General features: G+C 42.0%; 1 protein-coding gene across 2 annotated transcripts; it reads left to right on the top strand.

Annotated features, from left to right (window-relative positions):
* Positions 1-704: 704 nt before the first annotated feature.
* On the top strand, positions 705-9,813 carry LOC306994252 (histone-lysine N-methyltransferase set-1-like). Of its 2 annotated transcripts, XM_079639860.1 has the most exons (6): positions 705-811; positions 1,373-1,514; positions 2,952-3,138; positions 3,370-3,441; positions 9,356-9,397; positions 9,495-9,813. In XM_079639860.1, the coding sequence occupies exons 1-5, from the start codon at positions 706-708 to the stop codon at positions 9,368-9,370; spliced, it is 522 nt and encodes a 173-aa protein (XP_079495986.1). In that variant the 5' UTR covers position 705; the 3' UTR covers positions 9,371-9,397; positions 9,495-9,813. The 2 variants fall into 2 exon arrangements, with proteins under 2 accessions (XP_079495986.1, XP_079495985.1); XM_079639859.1 differs by lacking the exons at positions 9,356-9,397; positions 9,495-9,813 and having other exon boundaries at positions 3,370-4,187.
* The last annotated feature ends 3,083 nt before the right edge of the window (positions 9,814-12,896 follow it).

Genomic DNA, 12,896 nt, shown 5'->3' with positions numbered 1-12,896 from the left:
CATGGATGCTATGAGAGAATTAATTTACATTTTGAAATAAATCAAATCTATGTTGTCATGTCATCATGATGACTGGTAAAGTTGAGTGGATGAATTTACAGTTTAATACAGTAAGATACAGAAATCTATTAAATAAACAGAAACGAAACTAATGTAAAAGTATACTTTCATTAATGTAAAAGTATACTTTCATTAATGTAATGTTACTGTCATTAGAATGACTTGAAAAAATATTTAGTTTATTCATTTTAGGGCTGGATATTAGCAGACATTTTATGATTCAATTTTAATTCACATTCTTTCGATTCTATTTCCAATTTGATTTTACATGTATTATTTTAATGTAAATCAGGTGTAATACATGTAACATTTTCTAAAACTTTCTCTCTATAGTTAATTTTTCTAAGTAACGAGTTTAGTTAGCTTCGTTTGATCTGAGGCGCCACATTAAAGAGTGATAAAATGGTATTAAAATGGACTGAATTTGAAATCGGAGACTGTTTCTTATCATAAGTAGCAAGCCTCAAAACCTCACTTATCAACTATTTATGTGTAAAATGTTGTATTTATTGATATAGACTACAGTCTGACAATAATGTACTGTATATAAAGCATCTATCTATCTATCTAATATATATATATATATATATATATTATATATATACACACATACTAATTATGTTGTCTGGAATGTTTTCAGTCAACATGTTAAGAAAGAAGAGAATAAAACCTGAGCAGGATGCAAAAGAACACATATTGTCGGGCAAAGACAAAGCCTTCATTGAGGGACGACAAATCAACACATTCAAAGGTAAATTGTGCACCACAAGGCAATTTGACTATGTTCAGACTGCAGGCAAATCAAATCATAAAGTAGGCATGCACTTGTAAGAATGAAAAGTAGGCCTATTGCTGGCAGTCTGGACATGATCTTTCAAATTCACACATTTTACCCTTGGGTAAGCCGCTAATTTTTTCATAAAGGTTAAGAGATGGAAAAAAAAAAACTTTAAACAATTTTTTTATTATTATTATTTTAAAATAAATACTTAACTATGTATACAGAGAATAATGTAAACATTATTCTCTGTATACATAGTTAAGTATTTATTTTTATTTTATTTGTTGTACCTAATTTGGTTACAACCAAATTCAACTAGTAGACTATATCACAGTGAAAACCAATGCTTGATTTTTTTTTTTTTTTCTTTATTTTTTTTTTTTTTTTCTTGCACCTCATATTACATTTATACATTACACAGTTTTACAGGATTTAACTCTTTAAAAGGATAGGTTGGTTAGCTGTGTAACATATAGGTGCACTTGGATTCATGTTTTATTTGTATTATTATATATTATTTTGCTCTTTTAGGGAGAGGTGTGTTTGCACTTGAGCACATTGAACCATCCACCTTTGTTGTTGAATACCGTGGGATTCTCTCTCAAAGTAAACATGTTAAAGATGTTCAAGGCAACTACTTGTTTGACTTCACATGGAATGGAACCAGTTATTGGTAAGCTGGCTGTTTCTTTTTTGGTTTATTTATTTATTTTTGGTTCATATTCAGAGCAAACTAGTTGCATGTCATTCTAATAAAAACAGTTATGATTATGATGATGATTATTATTATTACAATATAGGGCTGCACGATTTGGGGGAAATGTCATATTGCGATTGAGGTCAATATTGCAATTGGAATATGCAATTGCGATATAATAAACAAATGGTTTCATGAGTCTACTTGCTTGGATCTAAAGCAAAATGCACACACAGATTAGTGATAATTCTGAAATGTGTATTTCTCAACTCAAACTAGCAACAACAACTAAATGATTGATAACATCGAAGCCATTGATGTCTGGATATAAATTAATCCACCCCCATTAAAAACATTAATTATAGCCATCCAACATTACAGTGATTCCATCATTACAATTGAAAGCTATAATAAAAAATAAAAAAAACATTTATTAGACTTCATTAAATATAACAGCTTTTAATTTAAGTGAACTTCAAATAATCCTCACATAAACCCATAATAAATGTCATATTTACCTGTGCCCTCCCTTTCTTTCAGGTATACAGAAATTTAATAAAGTTATCAAACATAATAAATAGACTAATCCTTATTAAAGCTACATAAGTTCTTTAGTCAAGAGCAGTGAGTAATTTTCTCTGTCCCCTTTGTTCTTTGATTTACTTTACTGACAGGAAGCTTTGGCTGCTGGCCCTTTAAGAGCAGCCGCTGCTGACAGAGACGCGGATCTCACATGCGCCTCATTCTCTCACAACTCTATACGTCCATCATAAGACTGCTCTTATGTTATGAAGATACTCGACAAACGACATTTTGGCATAATTGTGTGTTATTGTTCGTTCAAGCGCGAAAGAGAACTGTATTTCTGGCGCATGTCTTTCTATGAGTCACAGTCGGACATTCAGCGAATCAGCGCGCTCTCTTTTGACTTGTCTCGCATTAATGGTTTTAAGCAATCGCATGAGAGCATTATCATGTAACACTAGCCAAAGGATGACAAAAAATAACAGATGCTGCGTTAATTGCGTACCAGCCCATTGTTTATTTTACACAAAATCGCAGCATTTTGCGTCATATAATCGCACAGGCTTGACATCGCGATTACGATTGCGATAAGATTAATCGTGCAGCACTATTACAATAGCAGATTTGCTATGGTTCTCATAACATGAGGAACTTATTAGTTAGTGATAATCAATAACATGGTTATTTTTCAACTGGGGTATTATTTTTTTACCTTAAGTGGATCATCTGACCTATTAAATTCTTAGGAAGTCAAGTTAACTTTAACCATGTGTATTTGAATATAGGTTAAATAGGCCAAGGTTAGCCTAACCCAAATGTTCAGTTAGAACCGTATGTTTCAGTGTGTGTCTATGTTTTAAGTTTCTTACTGCACTATTTTTATCACAGCATAGATGCAACAAAAGAGTACGGTGGACATTCACTTGGACGACTGGTGAATGATCCAAATTGCAAAGTCAAGACAGTCATTGTTGACGGAAGGCCACACCTGTGTCTGTTTAGTATAAGACATATCTTTCCAGATGAGGAGGTCACATACAACTATGGGGATTCCTCTTGGCCTTGGCGTTTAAGGGTGAGTCTCTTAAATAATTTATCACTGAAAGTCAACCATGTTCTGTATTTCATGAATGTTAGTTTTTTATATGATGCAGATTATTTTTTTTAAATTCTGCATGTCTGCTTTGTGCACGACGGAGCAATGAAAGGGACACTAGATATTTAGACTGATACTAGAATTAGTTGCGGTGACCAATTGGCAAACATCCTTGCCTCAGTGTTGTACCTGTCTTTCTCATAATTACAGGAATTGTGTGACGAGACATCAGTGGCTGTGACTGAATGCAGTGTGAATCCTTCCTCATCAGTGAAACAGAAAGTAAGTGAGCGCATGTTCCTTCATTGTTTTCTTCTCTTTGACACAGGCAATGTTAAGTGTAGGATGGTTGGGCACCATACTAGACTGGTTGACGTGGACTGTCGTCTTAAAGACCCTGTTGTGACGTCTCAAATTCGAGTAAAATGTACCTTGCTCGGTTCATTCATTTTCATAACTCGTGCGTTGGGGGATGGGCATGACACTGACCTGAAATGTAAGGACAGTTCTCCACTACGAGGACCGTCATGTCAGGGATAGGGTTTGAGGAAAAGATGTTGCTTTGGGTATGTGTCGGCTGCTTCTTTATTGTGGATAAGCTGTAGACCCAATATGCACACTTTTCAATCTGGATATGCTTTGTGACTTTCAGTCACAGAGATGTAAACTGTTAAGGCCCATTCACACTAACCATAACTGTGTTAGGGTCCAACCAGCAGACGGTAACGTTCTGTTTATTGTGATCGCATCTTTGACTGCCGCTTATATATTGAAGCATGTTATAGCAGAATTGATTCCGATTGGCTGTCAATTAAGCAATGTATCGCAATACAAAAATGCAACAATATATATTGTGGATAGTGACAATATGTATTGTGTATAGGACACCCAAAAATAAAAGTTACTGTTTGAGGGGAAACAATCAAGTTTACAGAGTTTTAGTGTCAATACTACATTAAACTACTATATATATATAATGCAGTGGGGGAATATTTGTGGGTCCTGATAATGCTAAATGTCTTTTGTTACCAGTGAAAAGTGGCCTTCATTAATTTAAATATATCTAGTTGGTGACAGAGTGCAAGCATATTTGTCTAAAACAAATCCATCCATCCATCTTCTTTTGCTTATCCGGGGCCATGTCGCGGGGGCAGCAGTCTAAGCAGAGATGCCCAGACTTCCCTCTCCCTAGCCACTTCCTCTAGCTCTTCCGGGGGGACACCGAGGCGTTCCCAGGCCAGCCGGGAGACAGTCTCTCCAGCGTGTCCTAGGTCTTCCCCGGGGTCTCCTCCCGGTGGGACGCGCCCGGAACACCTTCCCGGGAAGGCGTCCAGGAGCCATCCGGAACAGACACTCCACCCATTTGCATTAACCCTTTGAGCCCGACGGCATCGTCCACGACGCCACACGACTCCTCCGATAAATATTTATATTATTTGATTGATTTTCTTACCGTTTTTTTGCAGCAGAAAGCTAACGAGCTAGCCGTCACGGGGGTGTCTTTGGTGTCTTTCTAGCCTTTACAGAAGTTTTTCTATCCAGCCTGGAACTTATGCGTCCTTTTAGAGTGTTTCAGCAATAAATCCAAACGCTTATATCCAAGTTTTATCCACTTGATGTCCATAATTTATACATTTTCTGTCATTTTTGCCGCTAGCTCGATGCTAGCTGCCATTTTGGATATCACGTGATTCTTTGCGTGAGGTTGTTGACCAATGACAGGCTGATCCGTCGTCCACGTTGGTGTGCGTCATTACGCATGAACCAAGGCTGATATTGTGGAGAGAGAGAGAGAGAGAGAGAGACGCACGGCACAGTGGTTTCGAGGGGAGAGAGAGACGCACAGAGAGACGCAAGTTTTGAAGAATACACGGAGAATAATGGATCGTCAGAGATTGAGAAACATGGATCTAAATCAAGCGCTGGCCTTTTTTGATGCCATGGAGGATGATGGATTTTCTGGAGAAGAGAGCTATTTGACTGATGAGGAACTCGATTACCAGGATGGTCTAGACACTGCTGAAGAGTAAGTTCCATTTATTTATTTACTGTAAAAGTATATAAAAAAAACGAATATTATAAAATATAAATTTTCTAAATATGTAATAATAAGTTCTGTAAAAGTAGTATTTCGTTTTCTATGTTTGTTACAGAGTAGTAAGAGTTGTGGATTACACTTTGTCTCTCAGCCATTGTTTGTATCTCTAGGTAAACTCAGACAAACAAAGGATAGTGGGGGGTTGGTCACACCTTTTAGCTGTGGAGAGAATGTCTCAAGGATGTTGTAGTGGGGGGTTGGTCACACCTTTTGGCTGGGGAGAGAGTGCTCATATTATAGCTGTGGTGGGTTGGGGGGTACAGTAGCAATCTCAGCCATTGTTATCTTATGTGAGAAATCAAATACAAAAACACTAATTGATCTGATATGTATGATCTAATATTTTGCTTTATTTGTTTTACAGTCATGATAATGAAGACACCAGCCCACCCACCCGAGCCAGACAGGAAAGCTCCCATTCTTCCGCTGAGGAGGGTCCTCCCACTTCTGCTGCAGCATCCCAGCCTTCCACTTCTGCTGCAGCATCCCAGCCTTCCACTTCTGCTGCAGCATCCCAGCCTTCCACTTCTGCTGCAGCATCCCAGCCTTCCACTTCTGCTGCAGCATCCCAGCCTTCCACTTCTGCTGCAGCATCCCAGCCTTCCACTTCTGCTGCAGCATCCCAGCCTTCCACTTCTGCTGCAGCATCCCAGCCTTCCACTTCTGCTGCAGCATCCCAGCCTTCCACTTCTGCTGCAGCATCCCAGCCTTCCACTTCTGCTGCAGCATCCCAGCCTTCCACTTCTGCTGCAGCATCGCAGCCTTCCACTTCTGCTGCAGCATCCCAGCCTTCCACTTCTGCTGCAGCATCCCAGCCTTCCACTTCTGCTGCAGCATCCCAGCCTTCCACTTCTGCTGCAGCATCCCAGCCTTCCACTTCTGCTGCAGCATCGCAGCCTTCCACTTCTGCTGCAGCATCCCAGCCTTCCACTTCTGCTGCAGCATCGCAGCCTTCCACTTCTGCTGCAGCATCCCAGCCTTCCACTTCTGCTGCAGCATCGCAGCCTTCCACTTCTGCTGCAGCATCCCAGCCTTCCACTTCTGCTGCAGCATCCCAGCCTTCCACTTCTGCTGCAGCATCCCAGCCTTCCACTTCTGCTGCAGCATCCCAGCCTTCCACTTCTGCTGCAGCATCCCAGCCTTCCACTTCTGCTGCAGCATCGCAGCCTTCCACTTCTGCTGCAGCATCGCAGCCTTCCACTTCTGCTGCAGCATCGCAGCCTTCCACTTCTGCTGCAGCATCCCAGCCTTCCACTTCTGCTGCAGCATCCCAGCCTTCCACTTCTGCTGCAGCATCCCAGCCTTCCACTTCTGCTGCAGCATCCCAGCCTTCCACTTCTGCTGCAGCATCCCAGCCTTCCACTTCTGCTGCAGCATCCCAGCCTTCCACTTCTGCTGCAGCATCGCAGCCTTCCACTTCTGCTGCAGCATCCCAGCCTTCCACTTCTGCTGCAGCATCGCAGCCTTCCACTTCTGCTGCAGCATCCCAGCCTTCCACTTCTGCTGCAGCATCGCAGCCTTCCACTTCTGCTGCAGCATCCCAGCCTTCCACTTCTGCTGCAGCATCCCAGCCTTCCACTTCTGCTGCAGCATCCCAGCCTTCCACTTCTGCTGCAGCATCCCAGCCTTCCACTTCTGCTGCAGCATCGCAGCCTTCCACTTCTGCTGCAGCATCGCAGCCTTCCACTTCTGCTGCAGCATCGCAGCCTTCCACTTCTGCTGCAGCATCCCAGCCTTCCACTTCTGCTGCAGCATCCCAGCCTTCCACTTCTGCTGCAGCATCCCAGCCTTCCACTTCTGCTGCAGCATCCCAGCCTTCCACTTCTGCTGCAGCATCGCAGCCTTCCACTTCTGCTGCAGCATCGCAGCCTTCCACTTCTGCTGCAGCATCGCAGCCTTCCACTTCTGCTGCAGCATCGCAGCCTTCCACTTCTGCTGCAGCATCGCAGCCTTCCACTTCTGCTGCAGCATCGCAGCCTCCCACTTCTGCTGCAGCATCGCAGCCTCCCACTTCTGCTGCAGCATCCCAGCCTCCCACTTCTGCTGCAGCATCCCAGCCTCCCACTTCTGCTGCAGCATCCCAGCAGCTGCCAGGAATAGGCTAGAGGATGGATACCCGACCCAAGCCCGACGGGACCCGCCGGTACCCGACGGGCTGGGCCGGGTTCGGACAGATATTTAGAAATGATGTTCGGGTTCGGGTCGGGCTCGGTCACATCAGCGCGAAGGCATTGAACATTTTAAATTTAAAACAGGTTATAATGTAGGTAGCCAATGTGCCTGATGCTTTCACTTGATGCAAATGTTCGTTTTTGTGATTAAAAAATATGTAAAATATTACCATAACATCTGTCTTCCTGTGTGCGGAAATTTGTTTATGTAGCCGTGGCGCTGAAACGCTCATCTATTGACATTTCTGAATCTCTTCCTTTCAGTTGCTTAATAAAAGCGGGCTTTCCACACAAACAAACGTACATGTGTCATTAGTATGAGAATAAAAAAAAACGGGATTTTAACTTTCGGTCTCGGGTCGGGCTCGAACATAAATATCTGTATGCCTGTCGGGCTCGGGTCGGGTTCGGTTTACTGCTCTGTCGGACGCGGGCCGGGCTCGGACAGAAAAATTCGGCCCGATCCGCACTCTAGAATAGGCCATGAACGGCTGCAGTCACGGTCTAGAGGGAGAGCGCGGTCAAGGTCAAGATCCAGATCCAGATCCAGATCCGGCAGCTTGAGGGGTCGACAGAGTCCTGAATCCACAAGGTCGAGATCTAGATCACCTCAGCCAGCAGCCCCAACTCCATCATGGAACAGTAAGAGTCAGCCAGACATCCCTCCAGTGCCCAAAAGGTTCGTCCCAACAATAAAGCCAGGACATCATCCATATACACACCATTGGACCTTTTCAAACTTTTTGTCAGTGACAGTGCAGCAACCACTTTGTGTAATAACACATACACAGACGCTGCAAAAAAAACATTGCCACTGGCAAAAAATATTCCTGGAAAAAATTAACTGTTGAAGAATTTTTCCAATATTTAGGACTGACTTTCTTTTTTGCACTGGTGAGACTGACAAATATCCGGGACTACTGGAGGACAAACACCATTTTCAGCCAACAGTTTCCCCACTCAGTGATGGCACGTGACAGGTAGCAGGTAATTTCCTGGAACATCCACATGAGCAACCCTGATGAAGATGTCCACAACGACCGGAAGAGAGGGACACCAGCTTATGACCGGCTGTTTCGTCTGAAGCCCCTTTTAGATGACATCAAACATGCATGCAGAGCATTTTATCGCCCACGGCAGAACCTTTCAGTGGACGAGAGGATGGTGCCAACAAAGGCTCACACTGGCATGACGCAATATATGAAGGCGAAGCCAACTAAGTGGGGCTTCAAACTTTTTGTGCTGGCAGACAGCAGCATTGGGTACACTTTAGACTTTGCTGTATACACGGGGAAGTCTGTGTTTGCTTCTGGTGTAGGACTGGCATACGACTCGGTTATGTCCCTCATGAGCAAATCATTCCTAGGGAGTGGCTACAATGTGTATGTAGACAACTTCTACACAAGTCCAAAGCTATTCATGGATCTCTACAGCATGAACTTTGGAGCATGTGGCACCTACAGGGACAACAGAGACGAGGATGCCCCCGCACAACCACAAATGCCATGAACAAAAAGGATCCTAGGGGCACCATCAGGTGGATCCGTGACGGCCCTCTGGTTTTCGTTTAGTGGATGGACACTCGGGAAGTCTCTGTCTGCTCCACAATTCACCCGGCCTTCTCTGGCAACACAGTTCAGAGGAGGGTAAGAACTCAGGATGGAGGCTGGAACACCAAATCCATTCCATGCCCAACCCCGGTCACTGAATACAGCAAGAATATGGGAGGTGTTGATCTTTCTGATCAACTCATCCAATACTACTCCGTTCACCAAAAAACATTTCAGTGTAAAGTGGTCCTTTTCGTGTTACACAGGACCAGAGACTAGTTTTCCCTGTGTGCTTATCTGCTGATATTTCACATGGTCCGAAACTGTTTAGATTGTAGGGCTGGAATACATTTTAATTGTTGCTTTTTACCCCTCAGGAAAAAGCCAAATGAATCAGGATGAAACTGAGAACACCAGAGGTATTTAAACATTTGGGTATATTAAAGTTATTCCATGTATATACATATAGGTGTATAGGTATACATATGTATGTTTGTTTGTTTGTTTGTTTTACAGAGACCAAATTGAGGAGAATAGTGAAAAGGCCATGGAGCCCAAATGAAGTGAATGCTGTCATGAAACATTTCAGAGTCCATATTTCAAAGGGACACCTTGCAACAAAGGCAGAGTGTGAGCAGTGCAAGACTGCAGAGGACCCTGTTCTGAGAGAAAGAACGGCCCAAAATATAAGGGATTTCGTGAGGAACCGAGGTTTGATGTTGAAAAAGAAATCATCTTAGAGTTCTTCGAGAGATCAGTGTTGCCTTCCATTAAAGGTTGTATCAGCGATTTCAGGCCCAAAAATAGGCCCAAATATAAATGATCACATTCATCTAATTTTTCCTAACGATCCGCTAGCTGCCCGCCCCATAAGTATGCCGTCCAAAAACCGCGTCTCTGTAGGCAGCCTAGGCTCTCAGATCTGCACACAAAAGGTGGGGGTGTTGTGGTTTGAGATTTTGCGGTGATTGGTTGGAACTGTCGGTGATTGGTTGGAACACTGTTTATTTTGGTTTTGGTGGTTGGTGAAACCCATTGTTTTTGTGTGCAGATCTCAGAGCCTAGGCTGCCTACAGAGACGCGGTTTTTGGACGGCATGCTTATGGGGCGGGCAGCTAGCGGATTGTTAGGAAAGATTAGATGAATGTGATCATTTATGTTTGGGCCTGAAATCGCTGATACAACCTTTAATGTCTGTGGGTTTTGTTCTCTAAAGTGTTTTTGGGCCAGAAGAGTGTTCAAGACATCCTTTTATTTACTTTTATTAAAACACTGTTTTGAAAGAAATTTACAAATACATGCATTTACTGGAAGGCAATTTAATTTGGTTTTATTTCCAGTGTGTTGCTGTGGTCATTTTGAGGCACACTCCCTCATGCACTTTAGTCCCATAATGGTTAGAGATGTACCGATTACAATTTTGTATTGTAATCCAATTCCGATTTTTTCCGAGGTTGACCCGCCGATACCGATTTTAGCCGATTCCGATTTCATTTTTTCTAACCACTGAACAGCACACACATTTATTTTCTATATGTTTTTTTTTTTATATAAAACACCATATACTTCTACCCAAACTGAATAATAAAAACAAGTTTAAATGGGTGAATTTTCTATAAATATTTTTGAGTCATTTCATTTTCTTTTCTGACATAGCCTATTCCAGTTCTTGTTAAAACACACTAGACATGCAAATTCAGTGCATTTTTGGCACTTTTTGTGTGAAATCATATTTATTTTGCACATCAAAAAAAGTGTGCTTTCACTTTAATTGAGTGTGAGCAACGCAGCAAAAATAGACTCTGCGCTTCACTGCTGCTCACGCGACGCTCCTGCTTGTCCTGCTCCCGGTGTGATGCACTCATTGATTAACATGCACGCCGAAAAAAATACGCGCCTCTCACGCTTGCGGTGTGAAACTGACGTAATTCATGAGGTTTTCTACATGTGCGTTACGTGTGCACGTGTGATGCTGATGTTGCGCGATGTTAATCATGCGGCGCCAGAGTGCGTTTGACCGGTATATGTCAGACTGACTGGCCGATCGCCGGTCATGGCCGTTCACGTGAAAATCGTCCAATTCCGGTCCCAAGCCGATCAATCGGTGCATCTCTAATAATGGCCTTATTAGACCTCAGTTGTTGAGCCTTTTTTTTACCATTTGCAAAATAAAAATTGCCCTTTCAATTTAATTTTGTTAGTTTTTATTGGCTGTCTAGTTGCATTTCTTCATCTAATTGTCCTTTAACTAGTCTTCTATGAAGTGTAAAACTTGCTGATCTTTAATCCTTTTCTCCAACCAGGTTCATTTTGCACCACATGTGTATATGTTGGTTGATATAGCAACAGCACATTGTAGCACTATTTCCTTAGGTGTGCGTATTACTTTTACAGGTTTAGTGGCAGCAAAAAGATGCACAATCATTTGTGAATTCACTCTTTAACGTAGAATAGTTGATTTGGTTTAGTATGGTTAACTCTAATACAGGTACTCCTGCTATGTGTGGAGTTAATTGTGATGTCCATTTAAACCCAGTTTGTCCTCATAATCAAGGGTTAGTCAGGTGTTTGTGTGTGTTTGAGAGTGTGTGAGTGAGGTCCAGTTAAACCCAAAATGTCCTCATAATCAAGGGTTAGTCGGGTGTTTGAGAGTGTGTGTGTGTGAGAGAGGTCCAGTTAAATCCAAAATGTCCTCATAATCAAGGGTTAGTCAGGTGTTTGAGAGTGTGTGAGTGAGGTCCAGTTAAACCCAAAATGTCCTCATAATCAAGGGTTAGTCGGGTGTTTGAGAGTGTGTGTGTGTGTGAGAGAGAGGTCCAGTTAAATCCAAAATGTCCTCATAATCAAGGGTTAGTTAGGTGTTCGTGTGTGAGAGGTCCAGTTAAACCCAAAATGTCCTCATAATCAAGGGTTAGTCAGGTGTTTGTGTGTTTGAGTGTGTGTGTGAGAGGTCCAGTTAAACCCAAAATGTCCTCATAATCAAGGGTTAGTCAGGTGTTTGAGAGTGTGTGTGTGAGCGGTCCAGTTAAACCCAAAATGTCCTCATAATCAAGGGTTAGTCAGGTGTTTGTGTGTGTTTGAGAGTGTGTGTGTGAGAGGTCCAGTTAAACCCAAAATGTCCTCATAATCAAGGGTTAGTCAGGTGTTTGAGTGTGTGTGTGAGTGAAGTCCAGTTAAACCCAAAATGTCCTCATAATCAAGGGTTAGTCAGGTGTTTGAGAGTGTGTGTGTGAGAGGTCCAGTTAAACCCAAAATGTCCTCATAATCAAGGGTTAGTTAGGGTTGTGTGTGTATGCATGATTCATATGGTTACAGATGTACAGTTAAACCCAAATGGTCAGCAATGTTCATTTAGATACTAATACCAAGTCTTGAACAATCTTCTCTTTTCACATTAACAAAACCCAAACCCAATCAACTGGAAATATTTAGCTTTATTCAAAACTATCTTTAGACAAAACTTCTTAAAATCTAATGAATAAATTAAGACTGACATTCAAGGTTCAAATATGAAAAATACTTGTGGGTGAATGCATTTGTCAGTGATGGTTAAATAGTGTAAACTCCTTTTGGTTTTTTATTTTCTTAATTTTTAAAGCTAAAATATTTCCGTATTTCACTTTCCCTCTTCTCTCTTTGCTCTTCACTCACTTCACACCTGTTAAATCTCACATTACAAACTCAGGTTAGTTTTCTGAAATCTCTCTTAAAGTTTAAGCCAGTGTGAACAATTTGATGATAATTTCTTGTTTTGTTTTTCTATATGCTGGTATTGAAACAAACTTAAGTGATGTGGCACTCTCATGGGTAAAGTTAGTCCAGGTTATACCAGGTTAGTCCTCATAATTAATGGTCAGATGTGTGTGTGTATGTGAGTGATGTCCAGATAAACCAGGGTAGTCCTCATAAATCATAATT

The sequence above is a fragment of the Phoxinus phoxinus genome (assembly GCF_949152265.1).
Source record: "Phoxinus phoxinus genome assembly, contig: scaffold_107, whole genome shotgun sequence".
Lineage (NCBI taxonomy): Eukaryota > Metazoa > Chordata > Actinopteri > Cypriniformes > Leuciscidae > Phoxinus > Phoxinus phoxinus.
This window is presented reverse-complemented; position numbering and strand designations above follow the sequence as displayed.

Excerpts from the sequence above, each read along its gene's own strand:
- LOC306994252 (XM_079639859.1), top strand. The coding sequence starts at position 706 with ATGTTAAGAAAGAAGAGAATAAAACCTGAGCAGGATGCAAAAGAACAC. Across the intron at positions 812-1,372 it reads ACAAATCAACACATTCAAAG|GGAGAGGTGTGTTTGCACTT; the intron begins GTAAATTGTGCA and ends TTGCTCTTTTAG. Across the intron at positions 3,139-3,369 it reads CTTGGCCTTGGCGTTTAAGG|GAATTGTGTGACGAGACATC; the intron begins GTGAGTCTCTTA and ends TCATAATTACAG.